Raw genomic sequence first — 17,762 nt, 5'->3', positions numbered from 1 at the left:
GGCTCTCTGCCTGGAACTTGGTGTCTTAGCATTGCCTCTTTTGGTGTTCCTTGCCAGTCAAAGGTTGGCCTCTGCTTCTAATGAAGGCAGTTTCACAGAATTTGCCCAAACTGTTAACACTTTTAGACTAATCCAAGGAGACGCCATAACTGCGGTGGCACCGCGCTTACGAGCACATTCTCCAACTTGGCACATGCGTGCATTTGGCAAATCACGACACCCTATTGGTGGAAGAGGCATGTAACGCGAGCGTATGACCTGTCCTCGAGCACTGTGCCGCCACTGTTATGACCTCTTATTCTAGTCGTCGAAGTACACTATAGTTCTTTACTTGGAGCACGCTCTTTGTGGACGTGTACCTGGCCTTGGAAGCTGGTTTGTGTCCCTCAGCTGGGATTTGAGGAAGCTGGGCTACTGACGTAACGTCCCTTGCCTGAAGAAATGATCCATCTCGGTTCAGAGGATGTGACATTGCAATTGCTAGTATCCCTGGCGTTGCAGGAAGCTTCCACCGCTACATCTTTCTGGGCCTACTTGGGTTGCTTTGGGTAGCTGCTTCAGAGCAATAGTCGAATTTATTGTTGCTCGAGGCTTTCTAGACAAGGAATATTCCTTTCGCACCTTTGGTGCTATGTCTGCCAGTGCTTCCGGAGCAGTACCCCCATAACCCCTTTAGTCAGATGCAATGAGCATTGCCCTCTCAGCCCCCTTGACTGCCATGACACTCTTAAAGTAAGGTCAGACCACGAAGAGGTTCCATCAAACGTGTCAGGGGTCATCATTGGCTTCCAACCACTGGGCGAAGGTTAAAAGAGATACTGGTGCCTCTTCTTCTTCTTCTTCAGTGGCGGTGTCCCACCATTGCATTGGCCATAACTTGTCCCATGGGGGTGTTCTGTTCCATATGGGAACACGGGGTGGTGACGGCTCCCAGTTTCCCTCCCTTGGAGTGGCACATGGCAGGGCAGTTCCTTGGGCTCCACTCATATTTCTCATGTAGTGCATTGCCACTGCATTGGCCCTACCCCAGCAACCTGCATGCAAACGCACTGTTAGCCCTGGTCCATAGACTTATGTACGAAGCACCTCAGGTTGACTCGTGCAGTGTGGGCCTGCCCCGATTGGTGACTGGGTTTCAAGACTATGGGAGATTGAGGACAAAGGCTCTGGGTGGTCTGGGTGTCCTTAGATGGATTCCCGCCCCAGTGTATGGATAATTGGGGGCACCCCATGTGGGACGCTGCCATTGTGTTTATGTGTGCACTAAGGGGTAAGTCCAAATTTGGCCTGACAATTTTTGTGTTGATGTAGTCATCTGCGGGGCGTCTCTGGACAAAGCCCGCCTGGCCTGCGCGCTGCATCCACAAGCATAACTCTGCAACATTTGGAGTGGCACGGAGCATCTGTGGTGCCGTCCTCTACTTCAGGAGAAGGTTCCCTGTGGGACCCGGCACTCTGTGTACCAGCACAAAAATCATGGGGTGTCCCATGATGAAGCCACATCTCGCTGCATCGACAGGCACAACTGGGCGCAGCCTGTATCCCCGCCTTGTCAAGGGTCTAACGCAAAACTTACTCTTCTCTTTCCCTCTTTTAGATGTGGGCTTCCTCACATAAAATGGTGTTCAATAGCTGCACGCGCTACTAGCTATAATGAACAGCCATTCTTTCCAAAACTACATGTTAAAGCTGGCGCTATTCTTTCCATAGTACCCATTTAATAAGTTCTGTCTGACTGTAGTTCGGTGCTGGCGCCCTCTGTCGGCCCACCAGCACCGACACCCCAATATTACGCACTGAATGGGGGGGGGGACATTTCTGCATACCATCTCAACAGCATTTTGGGTGAATTATAAAAGTATTCACTTAAAACCATTTCCTAGGGATTATGGAAATATATAGGACTGTTTCAGGGAAATTCTGCTTTTGGGATGCCCTATTTTGGAAATCACAATCTTCAACATATAGCATTGGATATATATATTTTTTTTTTGGTGGAGACCAAGGCATCTATCAAACTACATGTGTTTTCTTTTTTTGAAAACAGGGCTTCTGTAAACCATTTTAAAAATAAAAGAGTTAAACCTGTAATTTGAATGTGGTAAGAAAAAAGAATCTTCTAACAAAGACATTCTTAATAAGCAAGGTTAACCGTTTACAATTTCAGATAAAGCCATTTTTTTCACAAGAACCTAGAATATCTCATTCTTAATTTTAAGTTACCCAATAAATTTTGTAAATGTGTGGGAGATTCAAAAAGAAAAACCTTGAAAATTTAGCAAAATAAATACCCCCAAGGTCCCTCAATGCCAGAACGGAAAAACTTTAGAAACTAAAAACAAAATTCACACATTTTTCGTTACCTTTATTAGCAAATGTTTGAGCGCAAAGCATTTAAACACCAGGAATAACCTAAAGTTATTTCGAGTCAAAGAAAGAAATGAATCTAAAATACCATATCCACTGGAAACATCAAAATAATTTGAAAAGCTGTTGTAAAGTTATTAATAAAGCACATTGCCCAAGCAATAAACTTTTTAAATACAATAAGAAGATGGATATTTGTCGCTCACAAAAACATTTAGCTTTAAACCCTTCTTTCGCAGTTGGCCTATTTTATGCCAAAATAACATTGAATTTCACTTTATGATGGCTTTTTACTGCATTCATAACACACAGATGTACAGTACCCTATGAGTGTATGTATTTCTGAAATACGACCCAAAGATATTTTACACACTGCCGCTGTGTACTATAAATGTAAAAGACATGGTTATCTGGATACTGTTATTCAATCGTGTTGTTGAAACGCTTTCAGAGTAAACAGTACAAAAATTATGTGCTGGCAGTGTAAATGTACGCCCTCTCAAGTTTCTTACACTCTGCAGTGTGGCATTGTAATTGCCTCGTACTAAGCAAATGATGGACCATAAATACTGTGTGAAGGGCGAACTTGGAGCTCTCATAAAACATAAATTCAAACTACAACCTAGTGATAGATAATACTGAAGGAAATGAACTGCAGTTAAAACATGTGTTTGCAAGGAATGTGCATCGGCAGTTCAAGTAAACTGTTTTAAGGTATACTTAGTTAAACATATCAAAATGTGAAAGCAACTGCGAAGCATTTTTTTTATTAAAAAGAAAGGAATTTGAACAAGAGCATCCTTTTGTCTGCAAACCAAACTGTGAACTTTAACATTAGAGCCCTTTTGTCTTATCCGGTATTTTTTTAATTCGGTATCGTCAACCATTGCGTGGAAAAAGTTCAGTTTTTAATGACAGAATAAATGTTTTGGGCTGGTATTAACACGTGCATTTGAGACAGGCTCAGGAGAATGGACGCGACTTATTATCTCCTGTGCCAGTCTTAAACGTAAATATATATTTATTCCCATTCATAAATACCTTTTTATTCAGTGAGTTAAAGATTCTGTTCCAGAATTTTACTTTCATTTTCCAGATTACACCCGTCCATTTTGTGGTATATTCCTTGTACAAGTTGTCCAAATGAATGTCCTTACATGGACTTGGCGCATGCATGGCGAGCCGCGCGCACGCAGAATCTTGACCAATCGGAATCGATTATGTCTCGTATCCAGGTGCCAGCGCGTGATTTACGCAGCGGGCACTATCACTTCTCATCAGCGGGCATTATTAAATGTTAAGACACGGTCAAGTTGCACGTTGTTGAATAGGCCTAGGGAGATTGTCTGGGGTATTTATGAATTGGAAATAAGGAACTATGTTTGAGTACATGTATTTTTGTTAAGTAGGTATTCAGACTGTGCTGAAGCTCTTTCTCGAGACAATCTACTACTGTATTCTCGGATGTTATTCGGTTTTCCTTCAATCTGTTTCATTTTTCTCCTTGACCCTGTCATGTCTCACGCCATTTAATCTCGACTGGACTTTGCTATTTTAATCAGACTGTCGCTTCCATCTCGTCCTTGCTGACGACAGCATACTCGGCGATCCTTGGGTTGGCATCGACTTCGGCCGGGCACACCACTCCCCCCATGGTGGTGCCGTGGCGGCGGTGAACTTGGACCGCCTCCTCTCGATGTTGGATCAGGGCTGGCCCCCAGGATTCCAGGGGAGCAGTGATGATACGTAAGCGCTGCTCAAAGAAAGACAGAAAGAAAAGAATTAATCTTGGGTATGTTGCAAGGTTGTTGGTGGTAGAGATATTAAGCGTCAAATTAGCCCAGACATATTGCGCCTGCTAAGTCACGTGACCTACAGTGGGTACCAAACATCAGCAAACATGGCGTCCTTCTATAACAAAAGTGTGCTTGTTAATTATGGACCAAAAAATAAAGTTGATGGACGGTACAGTGCTGAAACTACTGACGCGTTGAGAACTGTCCTGACAATTGACTTTACGTTTGGCAAACAACACTTACAACACACTTTACCGTGGGAGTATGCCATGTTTGCTGATGTTTGATACCCAACTAGAGGTCACGTGACTAAGCGGGGGCAATCAATTTATTGCACCTCATTGTACAGATTTGCATCAACATGAAACGCAAGGCCAAAGTGCCTACCAGCACAATGAAATTGGTACTATACCGTAGTACCTTGGGTGAAGTAAAGGGCCAACAGACCACAGGTGTGTCTGTCGGACGCGGAACACTTAGTCTGGTAATGACATTCTTTACCTCTAGGAAGCTGCCCTTTCTCCTGATGAGCTCAAAGACCACTTGTCCGGGGATACCAATGAGCGTAGTGATCAGGATCAGCCAGCCGAGCGCTCTGGCCCAGGGCGGGTACAGTTTGTCGTTGTACTCGGGCTCGGTCCAGGTCACCCAGCTGACCACCAAAATGACCTGGTCACAAAAGGAAGGAACAATGTCACACGGTCTGTGCAATGCATTTGATGCACGTTTGTGTTTCAATTAACACTTTTTCCAAATCTTATTTTGCTATCATGGAAAGAATGTCATGCCTTTAGAGGTTTATATGTTCAGGCAAATTTCATATTCACGATTGAACTTGTGATGTCATTCTAGGGGAAATCCTAAATGTCACATCGATTTGTTCACAAAAACTGCTATATTTTTATATTTTCTTGTTTTAAATTTCCTAATTGTCTTTTGGTGCTTCATTTTTTTAATACATGGCAATAAATGGCATGTAAAGCCGAACAATGAACTCTCTCTCAGAAATGCTTTTAATAAGCATTTTTGAACAGACAGACAAATGAACTAAGCAGTATTCTATTCACATTTCTATAGCCGGGCAAGTCATGCCTTATAAAAGAGGGATCCCAATACGAGCATCGATCTGCGCACTTCCACGTTTCAAAACGAGGCTATATAAGTCAGCTTCACACGCACTTCGACAACGGCGCGGCGAGATATGCACGATGCGTATGCACTGTCTGCCACAAAGTCACGCTGTGCCTGCTGCTCACGATTCTTAGTCATATTACGATCAGACAATTGAAAGTAAGGAGTCAAGACACAAAATACATAAAGGTATGTTAAAAACAGACTTTTCAGGCTGCAAATTTTGGTGGAAGAGTCTTTCAGGATGACTCGACATGGAGCTTGAGAGTTGATGTGATGCTAGACTCATTGTTACTTGTATAACGTTACTCCCCGGCTCAAGGAAACATTGAAAACCTCGACTTTGACTTTCCTCGTACTACTTGCCAATCCTTTTTGCTGAAAAGGCTCAAATTCATCAGGTTAAATACTGGTACCTATTCTTTCATGATACATGCGACTGAACCTTTGTGAACAATTTCGTCGTCGTGAAATTCTGGCCGATTCTGGCTGCATTAATTCATCAACATAAGATTTGTAACATCAAAAGATTGAAAAAATAACGTCAATTTACCACGCGACAAAGTTCAGTACAGAGAGCCTCGGTTCCGATGCGGATATGCGCAGACAGCGCTGATGTGCAATCCTTCTATCCCCCAATGCCCCTTTTCCCGGCACAAATTTATGCCACAACTTAAAAGCAAAATGATTTCAAGATTCACTGCATTTGCATCCGCTTGAATTTAACCTTTTTTCTGGAAAACGTTCGATGGAGGTCCCCCCCCCCACCCATGACCTAAGTTGTGTTGGAGAGGCGAACTTACCCCCATGGACACTGGGGTCAGGACCACCCAGTTCAGCGGCCACCACTTGAAGTACAACGTGTCCACGTACCGGTCCCCAATCATGGTGCGGATGTCGTTGATGAAGCGTCGCACGCCGTAGCCCCAGCTCAGGCCACCGGTGAGGAGGAATGCGAAGAGCACCATCGCCGCGTTTGTTCCGTAAGTGTCAAGGAGGGATATCCAGTAAGGTCCAGCCTGTCAGGAGGGAAAAGGGACCTCAGGGACAAATGACGGTAAGGCAGCTCATCAGGTGCAATGAAGTTTCAATACTCACACAAAATTCACAAGTTTTGAAGTAGAAATGGATTGTTGCTAATGCATACCCCTTATGCCCTTCGATCGTGTCCAGACTTTGGATATGGCTACAGTTGGACAAAATTTGTGATTTTCTTTCTGAAACTGTCACCCTGATTTATCTCAAAGGGTTATGAAGAATAAGTATGTACTAAAAATGATAAGCTTTTTCTAGCATGGTATAAGGTAGGAAACGGACCAAACCTGTGCTCTTCTGCTAACACAAAATAGCTGAAAAATTGACGTGCATAAATTCTGATCTCTGTGTTTTATTTGGACTTTTTCTCATAAAACCATTAAATTTTATTCCTTCTGGCCCGCATTGGCAAAGTGCGCTAAACATACTATTGGATTCCTGACTTATGTGATTTATCTATACAAAGCCCTAAGTTTGTGACGAGATGGGTCCCTAGATCATCAAGCTCTCTCGACTAATTCGTCAGTGTTACCACGAATAGTTTTTGTGCACCACGAAGTAACGTACCGTCCATAGTGTACACGATACGACAATTTGTGGCGCATCAAGTCATCTACCGACAAATTCATGCACAGCGTACTAAACTTCAAGGGTGTAGTTTTACAGAACTGAAAAATTACACAGCACTTTGGAAAGCCAAATTTTTGGCAACAGTGGTCCCGTCAGTGGTCCACAAACTGCTCAATGGTCAAGCAACTGATTTTGTGGACTCCTTGCATAGTTACATACTTCAGTTATGCAGATCAAACTGCACAACACCAGCACCACACAGATTCCCAGGGTGACGTAGCTCTTGCGCCGAGTTGGAAAGAGCCTGGGGTATTCGTCCACTAAGCCCGTTGCCAACCTTTCGAGATCTACAAACTGGGACAGAAAATAAAATAACTTTGGTGCTCCTACTTCTGAAATATTTTTCCCTCTTCTTGTCGCTCATGCCGAGAAGCCCGTCAGCTATGCAATGGGTAGTATCTCAAAATAGGAACCCAGTTGTTCTATAAATGTCTCTTAAATCCTAAAGTAAAGGGGGCAAATGAAAACTTCCCTATTACCTTAATCCTTCCAGATCCTTCAAAATTGTACAGGGTATAGGACAGTACAACCTATCCACTTTGAAGCCTGAGGCCCAACTGTCCTGTAAATTGAAACTCAGGGAATCTTGCCACAATAAGTCGATACATAATTACCTTGAGGATCCAAAAAGTTAACTTGAGAGTTATGGTTAAAACTTCACTCTTCAAAGCAATATACTGCCCACTCCATACCTCATATCCTACTGTAAAAAGTATAACAACTTGAAATAATAAATTTGAAACTTTGACCGCTAATATTTCTCTTTGTAATCGGAAAAATCATTAATTCATGCAATTGTAACTGTTAAATGTTTGCTGAATGTCTCAATGACACAAAACCCGAATAGTAAATATCACATAGTTTATGCTCGCCAAAATAAACAGCGGAGGTAGGACTTTGATGTTTCCTTAGTCCCCTCTTAGCTAAGTGATAATAATTATTAGTTCAGTTTTACAAGGAAAGATCAGTTATTGTATGTCTGCAACCTCTTTGAACAGATATCTCAATCATGCAGATAACTGTATGTATTTTGAAACTTATTGAGAAAATGAAACAACCACTGGTTTTATATAAACCTGAAGATGTGCCGAATCAAATGCCTTCTGGGACAAATCAGCTTCAGCAAGAGTCAAACTTGCCCAAGAAAGTATTACTTTTCCAAACTAAGCCTTTCCACCGTCATTATTGCTGAATTCCTTTCACAGCATATTTGATCTATTTCGCAAATTACCTTTTCAAAATTTATTTTATGACCATGAATTTTTGTCACTTTGTCGCAAATTTCTTTCACAACATGCGTAAAATAATTTCAATTATGATTTGGAAAAAAATTTTAAACCACTTTTAAAGATGCCTATATTTACGAGTTCATTCTCTAGTGAAAAATAACCTCACTTTACGTCAAAAGTCGGAGAGATTTGGTGGAAATAGATGACTTCATGTCCATGCTATCTGGCGAAGTAATGTGAGCAAACCACAACTATTAAAAACTGCGTATGTGTCTGCATTTCATGAAAATAGGTAGATCGTTTGAAGTGGTGTGAAGGAATACACAGTCTTGTGAAAAAGTTCAAAAAACACGAAAATGCAAAGCCATCCAAGAAGAGTTTGCATTGCCATATAAGCTTGCAAAATTACGGTACCATGCTATCCAGACCCAGAGTGATGAGCATGAAGAAGAACAGAATCGACCAGAAAGGAGCAGCCGGCATTCTGGCTACTGCCTCTGGGTAGGCGACAAACGCCAGGCCAAACCCTGAAAGACCCAATACAAGACAACTGGTCAGACATTGGTAAAGTGGCACTGAAGGGAAAATGGAAACGTATACTCAAGGAATAAAAGACTTGAAACTGTTTGAAAAAAAGGAAGTGGAACTGATTTCTTAAGCAAGATTTTGACATATTTTCTTTGCACAAAAAGACAAAAGCAGGCATTTTCTGGAAAGCCTCTCGGTTATACTTTTAAAATGTGGGTACCTGGCCTGGCAACCTCGGAGACGTCTTTACCCTGGACATGAGCCATGTATCCCAGGATGGAGAAGATGACAAATCCTGCCAAGATACTGGTAACCGAGTTCATAATGGTGACAATCAACGTATCCCTGCAGGAGCAGCAACAAAAGGCAGACCAATCAGAGTTATGCCGTCCAACCTTAAGCTGAAAGATCCTGTCACATTGCTTCAACTATAAAAGAAACTGGACGTCCATCTCGGTGACAGTGTCAATTTCTTAAAAGACTAAATGTAGTCTGCTTTTTGTTGCCAATCACTTACAACAAAAGGGCTGGATGATGGAAATCGGAATATTGCTCAAAGCCCAAACTTTGGGGTAGGTTAAAAAATTCCAATTTCTGTCGAGTTTTCACATCGTGCTAATAAAGCTTCTGTATGGACACCCCTTATGATTCAATGTACTATGAATAATTTTAAATAATTATCGTGCTAATAAAGCTTCTGTATGGACACCCCTTATGATTCAATGTACTATGAATAATTGAAAAATCAAACTCGGCACGCTTGCAAACCTTCCCAAATTTCTGATTAATTTCAGTAATATGTGCAAAAAAAACAAAACCAATCTTGACGTAAATGATTGAGGGATGAGACAATGACCTTAAAGTGTTGTTATGGAACTTGTTGTAAGACGCCAGTGTATGCAAACCACCGGTAGCAACGCTCAGGGAATAGAAGATCTGCACCACTGCATCCAACCAGACCTGATTGAAAAAAAAATGGGATTTTACCCCCAAAAAACACGTTTGACTGAAATTTCCCACCTGTTAAACAATCCCCTTCCTAGGAAGGAGGTGCCGGTAGGTCTACAGTCATTACTTTTCCTCATTCATCGATTGATTCCTTTCCTTCTTTTTTTCTTGAAGGAATCCCTTATAAAGTGATGTTTAAACGAAAAGATTCATTCAATGCAGATACAAATTCTCAATACAAATAACAGGCTTATACCTCAGGCTTAACGAGGTACTCCCATCGGGGCTTGATGAAGAAGTAAACACCTTGTCCCGACCCTGGCAACGTCAGGCCACGAATCAGCAGGATAATCAGTACCGCATAAGGAAAGATAGCAGTGAAGTACACCACCTGGATATACAGACACATTATATTTGAAAGACACAATGAAAAGCCACCTGTCATCATACATAATGTTCCACATGTTCTCCGTGTGACAAGCACTCACAATCCACCTGCCGGCCCTAGATTTTTAAGAAGCAACCCCCCCCTATTTTTTTTAAAAATAACACAATTTTACAAGGAATGCCAATTTGGCTCAGGTTGTGCTTCTATAACGTCAATGTTTACCTTGCCTATGGACTTGACGCCCTTCATGAGGCACAAGAACAGGAGCACATAGGTAAATATCAGACAGAGTAGAAGCTGCCATACGATGGTTCCAGTCTCGTTTATGCTGGGCGATTCTTGTGTGACAGCCCTCCTGGAAGAAAACCATTCAGCCAAGATGGCAGAGAAAAAACCAAAAGGAAATACACAAATTAAATGATTTATCATGGACGGCTGAAGGCTCTGTTAGATTTTACTTGTTAATTTTCAGTTTTCTAAAGACGTGTTCTGTTAGACAAGTCGCAAGTAAAGTCTTGTTGATATCGTGACACTAATATATGCACTTTTCCAACATCCTTTACTGATGTGACCCATGGTGTTGTACAGAACAAATCTGGACTTTCTACCTTGTCGTTTTTCTATCCTAACATGCTCATTGAGTTAACGATAAAACCTTAGCACAAGTAAAACAGACAGATTTGCCTGAGCAAGAAAAAGACGCATTTTGGGCATTTATATCATTGATTATGCCAACGTGGGAAATCTGTTTAAGTCCCACATAATTTCACCCAAGTGAAATCAATTTACAAGTCAGTTTTCCATGTCAAGTCTCAAGTAAAACCAAAATGTACGACTACAGCCTTACTTGAGTCGAGTCAGCAGTTTGTTGACAGCACTGTAAAATTTAATTTGGAAATTTCAGTGTGAAAATCATCAATTGAGAGAGGCGATTGGCTTTTTAGGGACAGTGAATCCTGCAGTGGTATTAGAAAAAAGAAACGACATTCGATGAGAGTAACTCATCGTATGGTGTTCTAAAGCGGACAGGCAAACGTCGTGTTTGTGAATTTGAACGTCGTGTTTGTGAGTTTGAACGTTCGCTTATCATAAAAAAGACATGGATTTTTGGCTGGTAACCTGTTTTTCCTGAGCAAGACAATACTGTGCTTGCTACATTCTTGTGCTTAGCAGCTTCATGGAATTGGCCCTGACCACTCGCAAGCACGACGTTCGAACAGACACGCGACCTTTGTAATTCACACTCACGACGTTTACAATCCCCACTTTGACGTTTCAACTCACACACACGACGCTCCGACAAACACGACGTTCAGAATCACAAATACAACGTTTCAACTCACACACACGACGTTCAGAATCACAAATACAACGGTCCAACTCACACACACGACGTTCAGAATCACAAATACAACGTTCCAACTCACAAACACGACGTTCAGAATCACAAATACAACGTTTCAACTCACACACACGACGCTCAGAATCACAAACACAACGTTCCAATTCTCACACACGACGTTTGCCTGTCCGCTTTAGAACACCATATTTTTGACATACATCCAATATTCTTCGCTCGGTGACTTGCGCATTGCTTTCCACGGATCGGTGTAGTTTGCCAGGCTGAAGTTCCCTGGACCAGAAGTGGTGATGTTCAAATCATCCAACTCGAACTCTGTCAAGTTCGTCAATGCCACACACTCATTGTCAAATGTGATCACCCCTCCAGCTTGGAAGCAGTCCGTAACGATGTCGCTGGAAATGAAAAAGAGTGCTGATGTGATCAGTTTGTATTGAAGTTACTTTTCATATATTTTGTGGTACGGGGTGCTCATTCGCGTAAAACTTGGATACCTACAGAATTATGATTTCTTCCAGCGGCGTATCAGCTTTTGGTATGGGGGGTGCAAATTCAAAAGCGAATGCGGCTTTGGGCTTAGGCCCTATTAAACATGATTTCCCGACATTCTTGCTTTAATTTGTGGTGTAATTTTCTTAGGGTTTCAGAGCTAAGATAAAAAATAATATTGAGTTACAAAAGAGAAAAAAGTGGGGCAAAAAATCCGTCGGCCGGGGGCGGGCAAGTTGCCCCCCATGGGTATTATGTTAAATAAAAAGCTTGTTTTTCCCTTTCTGAAAGGTTTTGACAAAGGTTTCACATAATATAACACAAATGGATCTGGATACAGACCCTTTTCAGTCCTAGGTACAGTGTATCAAGACTAGTACCTAAGAACATAAATGTTAATAGCAATTTTTCCAAGTGGGATTTTTTTCCAGGGGCAGCACTCACAGTAAACAGGTGAACGGTGGAGGAGTCCAACTCCGAAGTATGTTCATGCAATAAAAACAAGTGATTTCCATCCCCTTTTAAATTCTGTTTCATTTTTCTCGCTTCTTTCGTTTTTTGTTGTTCCTTTTTAAGTTTTCTTTTTTTCGAGGAGAGGGGCAAGCGCTCCTCTTGCCCCCCTCCCGACACCTATGCGTGAGTACCCTTCACACTTATTCCGTTCCCGCTTTATTTTTAGCGGAGAAAGAGTTGATGTACATTACCTGCACATCGGAGTGTTCCAGGGTTGCCCGCAACCAGCCCAAGGCAGTGAGGACGTGAAGGAGATGAAGAAATAATAGACCGTGTAGGTGATGACAACTCCGTAGGTGATAGTTATATAGAAACACACGATGAATTGTCCGTAACTCAGGCCTGGACTCGGAAAGTAAACAGAAATAAGGAGGAAGATATGTCATTGCAAGCCACTTTTGGAAGAGGTTACCGTCAAATTCGACTCCATCACTGTCCTCACAAGTCAGAAACAAGTTTATCACAGTTATGTCATCCAGTTCGAAGTCTCGCGTCAAGCTACATTCAAAGGATGCGTTTTGTTACATATCCTTCATCCTCTTCATTATTTTCATCAGACTAGGACAGGACTTCATAATATTGGCTCCTGTCAGTTTTCATACTTCCTAATTTGCAAAAGAGATTTTTTTTTGACGTTTTCGTTGTTCTTTTCTTTGTTTTTTGATTGTGTGTGTGTGTGTGTTTACCTTTCAAGATAGGAAAGGCCCGCCAACAAGTTAGTGGTCCCAAACTGCAATACTGGCCAAAGTTGATCTCCATAAAGAACATGGGCATCCCGGCAAAGGCCAGACTCAGGAAGTAAGGTATCAGGAATGCACCTGTGAACGACACACATACGCTGTCAGTATGGTATACGGTCAAAGCTTCTCTGTCAAAGGCCGTCAAAATGGGTAAAAGGAGAAGCCAGATAAAAGGAGAGCTTGATGTCTTCCAGTAAGGGATACTGGAAAGAACTACCACTGGGGATGACGTATTTAATGTGCGGGTATATGACCCACATTTGCTAAAAATTGGTTGCTCTAAAAACATTTGCCAGTAGCTGCAGCAACGTTGAAAAGTGCCGGGGAAAGAAAGTGGACAAAAATAAATAAGAACTAGCGAATGGTGGGTGGGTTTTCAATCTCCTGGCCAACAGCGACACCGCAAAATAACACAATAGATTTCCATAAAACAAGAAGCTACCTAAGTGCATTTCAGTAAAGTGAACCATACTCGCAACAAATGCTATACTCACAGGCACGTTTTTTCTTCAATCTGCGGAGGCTTATAAGGCACATCAGGAACCGTCCGTCAAAATGTTAAAGACAGATCAACAAGCACATTTGATTGCTTTCCCATGCTTACTTGAGAAAAAGCGCAACTTTTCTTGCACTAGAACCCGGTCCCATATAGAGTCCACTGAACCATTCCACAGTACAATGTAAAAACATGGCTGCCTAGTTGAATGATGTGAAGGAGAGTTGAAGTCTTCAGTGATGTAATACACTTTGATGCCAAGCCTTGGTTTCAAAGCTACCTTATATAGGGAAGCGTATTTTAGGGGTCACCGTAGTTTATTTGGCACACCGCCCATCCCAAGGAAATGTATAACAAATGCCCGCGAAGACTGCCGTGGGCTAGATGCCCATTCCTTTCTCGTGTGTGCACCACCGAGTGAGTATCCTGGATGAAAACTTTCGCCACGAAAACTTAATTTTTACGTCGTACTAGCTGATTTGTTGTCTCTTTACCATCTCAGGTTATTTCTTCATAGTGTCTAGCCTGACTTGAGGAACAATGGGGTCAGAGAAAATCGCAGAATGAGTGATTTTGGGGTGTTTATTAACCATCTTGTGAAAAATTCCCATGAAGTGTACATGTGATATTTTACACTGTACTTGTACATTATCTGTTTGTGTGGCGACTCGTATGCTTTACACCAGGGTTTCAATCTTTACCCCCACACACTATTACAGCCGCACATACACCGGCCTGGCATTCGGGGAATATGGAATCACATGTAAAGAAATTAAAGGAAATTTAAGAGAATATTGGGAGTATAAAAGCATAAAGCAACACTGAATGATAAAGAAATAACAGTAGATTTGAATTGTAGTTAATTGTAATCAAACCTAGACATTTTGAACCCCCAAAAGTTGACATGTAAATAAAACTCTGTATAATTAAGACAGTTACATTTGGACTCTTTCTGCCCACCTTCCTTTGCCTTGGCGTCCTTAAACTAATAATTTAAGTGGACCTCCTTAATAGATGGCCTGTCATTACACTTATAAGACTTGATTCCGGGCATATGCCTTACCCTTTAGGCTTGAGAGCTCATAAGCCTTGAACTTAAATGGTCCATGCCTTGCAGTTTAGGGCCTTGCTCTTCAATGTCCATCGAATTCTGAATTTCCCAGGTAAAGTCGTTTTAGACTTCACTGTTCTGCAATCGTGCAATTTGGGTTGAGCGCTCTGTATAGTTGGCAGTATTCAATTTCATTATGTCTACAGTGACGGAGGGAGAGGTCCTATGTTTGTACACTTTCACTTCATATCATCATATTTTGTTACAATGATAGGCCAGCACATGTTGCTGCATTCCCCCGAAGCGATAATGTGTTCTAGGTAGTGCTAATGTTTCTAACCATATGGGTCCAGAAGATGAAATTAATTCCATGTTAAGCCCACATAATAATGCGATATAAGACAGCCGTTCTAGGATCCTTCACTGTGATACTGGGTTTAGATTAATGTGCATCATTATGGAAGCAAAAACGTTGTTTTGTAATATTTAAATGGTATCCACGAATGTATAAACATAGTCAAACATTGCGAAACATTTGGAGGGCCTGACGTCAGACCTTCCTCCTTTTGTAGGTCACTAGCCAGCAAGCAGTTTGCAACAGTTAATTGCAAATAAAGGCGTTTTTCTTTTTACTGCGAGCGATTCGTCATGTGTACTCGTGTGGTTCGTTGTGATGTGTTTTATATTGAACATGAACTGGGTTGCTGCCTACTTGTAGAAGAGTAAAAACTTTTAAACACCACTGAAATTACCTTCAAAGGCACTCCAAATGCAAAACGGAGGCGGGGAAGGTGAATTTCGTGTACCCCATAACATGCATTGGTAACAAGGAGCAAGAAATTTTTGAAACTCTCACTTTGCACTTGAAGATGGCAACACTCCAGCCGAGTATGACACTCTCAACGGCACTTGTCATCGGACTTAGACAAATTGTGCAAAGAGTACGAAATACAGTTCATCACATTTTCACCTTGCCATCCACAATCTAACATACAGACGCGGAACAAGCCGTCCAGATCATTAAGCGCCGTTTGAAGAAGAGCCCAGACAGAAATCTAATGCTTTAAGAAAACTGCACAGCACCAGTCCTACGTACCCCGGGCACAGCTGATGGAACGTAGACCCCCATAATATTCTTCCAGTGGCTCCATCTCTGCTTCAGCCATACAAGCATCTCTTAAGAGGTGTAGGTTTGCAGGTACACCATGGAACTATCTCTTCAGAAAAAGTGTGGTTCTGAGAAGAACCGGTGAGCAAACAACTATTCTTGAACATAATAGAAAGTAGGTTTGCGGTAGCACCATGGACGTATCTCTTTTGTGAGTATTTGTGGTTCTGAAAAGAACCAGTGGTACTTGACGTTTCGAGCAGTATGCTCTGCTCGTCACCAGGAGAATGCCGGATACTGACTGGGAGTGGAGCTTAAGTAGTCTGGTGGAGGATTCTGGAGACAATAATTCCTCTTGAAAAAATACTGTGAAATGGCCTGGAACTAAGCCTGCTATACATGTAATTATGAACAAACAGGTGGCGTCAGTATACATGCGACATCAAGTGGAAACAGAACACAGTTCTGTACTAGAACAATAGTTCCCTAAAATGTCGCCCCCTTGGTTGAGGGATAATCATGTCACACGCTTGAGTCTGAAAGATTTTAGTCTTACAAAATTTGTTAGTGCTACTCACCGCCCCCGTTCCTGTAGCAGAGAAAGGGAAATCGCCACAAGTTACCAAGGCCCACAGCCATCCCTAAGCAGGACAGTACGAAATCCAAGGGGTGTGACCAGTTCCCCCTCTCCTTATTCTCGTCGCCACTCCCATTCCCCTCCTCCGCCAACTCGGCGGCCCGATCATCCTTTTCGGCTCCAAGGTCGTCCTTTTCTGGCTGCTGTTCACCGTTCATTCCGTCTGCGTTATGAAGTCCCCAAATCAAAAGTTTTAGGAGTCCACGAGGGGACGATACTTATATTTGCATGTTTCTTTAGCTAACGGCTATTATCAGTCAGTGTCTTATGCGGGGATTCGGGATCCCTGCACCCAACGGTGTCTGTTTTGAAGACGTGTTCTCTGTAACATTGCACCGCTGTCTGTACAATGTACATGTGCATGAATGTCTCGTTGAGTTCTACCATACGGCGCGAAATCTTTCTTGCTCGACTGTATGTGACCTGACCCGATCACAGTCATCTTCATTCACTGACCCCAGTTTAGTGCCGATGTAAACAAATATCATATACACGAAGATTATTTCCGGGACCAGAATGTTTGTTTGGGTGCAATTACATGTATATTGTATTTGGTTCGGGATATTAAAGAGGGTTCTAAAGCCGTTGTCTTTGGTAAATCATTGGGGAAATTATTGGCGGCATAGAACGCCTCACTTGCTGCGCACTGATATTTCTCAACATCCAAATGTTTCTGGCGGGGGCGGGAACTCAGTGCCCTGGTGGCTTACGTGACAGAATGTTCACTCTTATCTCAAAGGGGTAAACATGATGGAATGCATGATTTTGTATTGAGAGATAAAATGTCTTTTTCACTGGCTTGATAAGTAAGTATAGTTGCACTATTCATAAGAGTACATGTATTTACATTCAGTGGTAATAGTCTATAGGTACTCATGATTGAGTGTAAACCTTGTGTGGAACTTTCAGTGGACATAAATTGTCTCTTGCTCAAAGTGTAGCTGATGGATTTTCGTAGATATATGTATAGTTTTTCTGTAATTTATTATATTTAATATAGAAAACGGTAACATTTTAGTTTAGATGCACTGAATTAAAAATATTCATGCCTTACTGGACCAGAGTGCTGTTGGTTCAGTGGATAGGCTTTTCTCAGTGTTCAAATTTGAATTGAGTTTTTTCAGTGAAAACGTTTCTGACAAAGTGTTTAATGTTTGCTTGTTATCCACGAACATAAAAATAAATCACCAAAGAAGGGACGATTTAGCCAGCAAAATCTCTAAAAGAAAGGAAGAGGATTTTCGTGCGCAAGTGTAACGTCAAGGTTTCTACATCTCATAACATTAGCTCACGGTGTTGCTCATGAATATGGAAAT

General features: G+C 41.9%; 1 protein-coding gene across 1 annotated transcript; it reads right to left on the bottom strand.

The window, feature by feature from the left end:
• Positions 1–2,344: 2,344 nt before the first annotated feature.
• On the bottom strand, positions 2,345–16,974 carry LOC110981421 (sodium- and chloride-dependent neutral and basic amino acid transporter B(0+)-like). Its single transcript, XM_022238985.2, has 13 exons — positions 16,388–16,974; positions 13,101–13,232; positions 12,606–12,756; positions 11,613–11,807; positions 10,275–10,407; positions 9,921–10,055; positions 9,573–9,676; positions 8,937–9,061; positions 8,603–8,715; positions 7,119–7,253; positions 6,098–6,313; positions 4,665–4,832; positions 2,345–4,120 (listed from the first exon to the last, which is right to left on the bottom strand). The coding sequence occupies exons 1-13, from the start codon at positions 16,602–16,604 to the stop codon at positions 3,926–3,928; spliced, it is 2,019 nt and encodes a 672-aa protein (XP_022094677.2). The 5' UTR covers positions 16,605–16,974; the 3' UTR covers positions 2,345–3,925.
• Between the last annotated feature and the right edge of the window lie 788 nt (positions 16,975–17,762).

Source organism: Acanthaster planci, linkage group LG11, assembly GCF_054643075.1.
Source record: "Acanthaster planci isolate LZ-2023a linkage group LG11, COTS_SCS, whole genome shotgun sequence".
NCBI classification, from domain to species: domain Eukaryota; kingdom Metazoa; phylum Echinodermata; class Asteroidea; order Valvatida; family Acanthasteridae; genus Acanthaster; species Acanthaster planci.
This window is presented reverse-complemented; position numbering and strand designations above follow the sequence as displayed.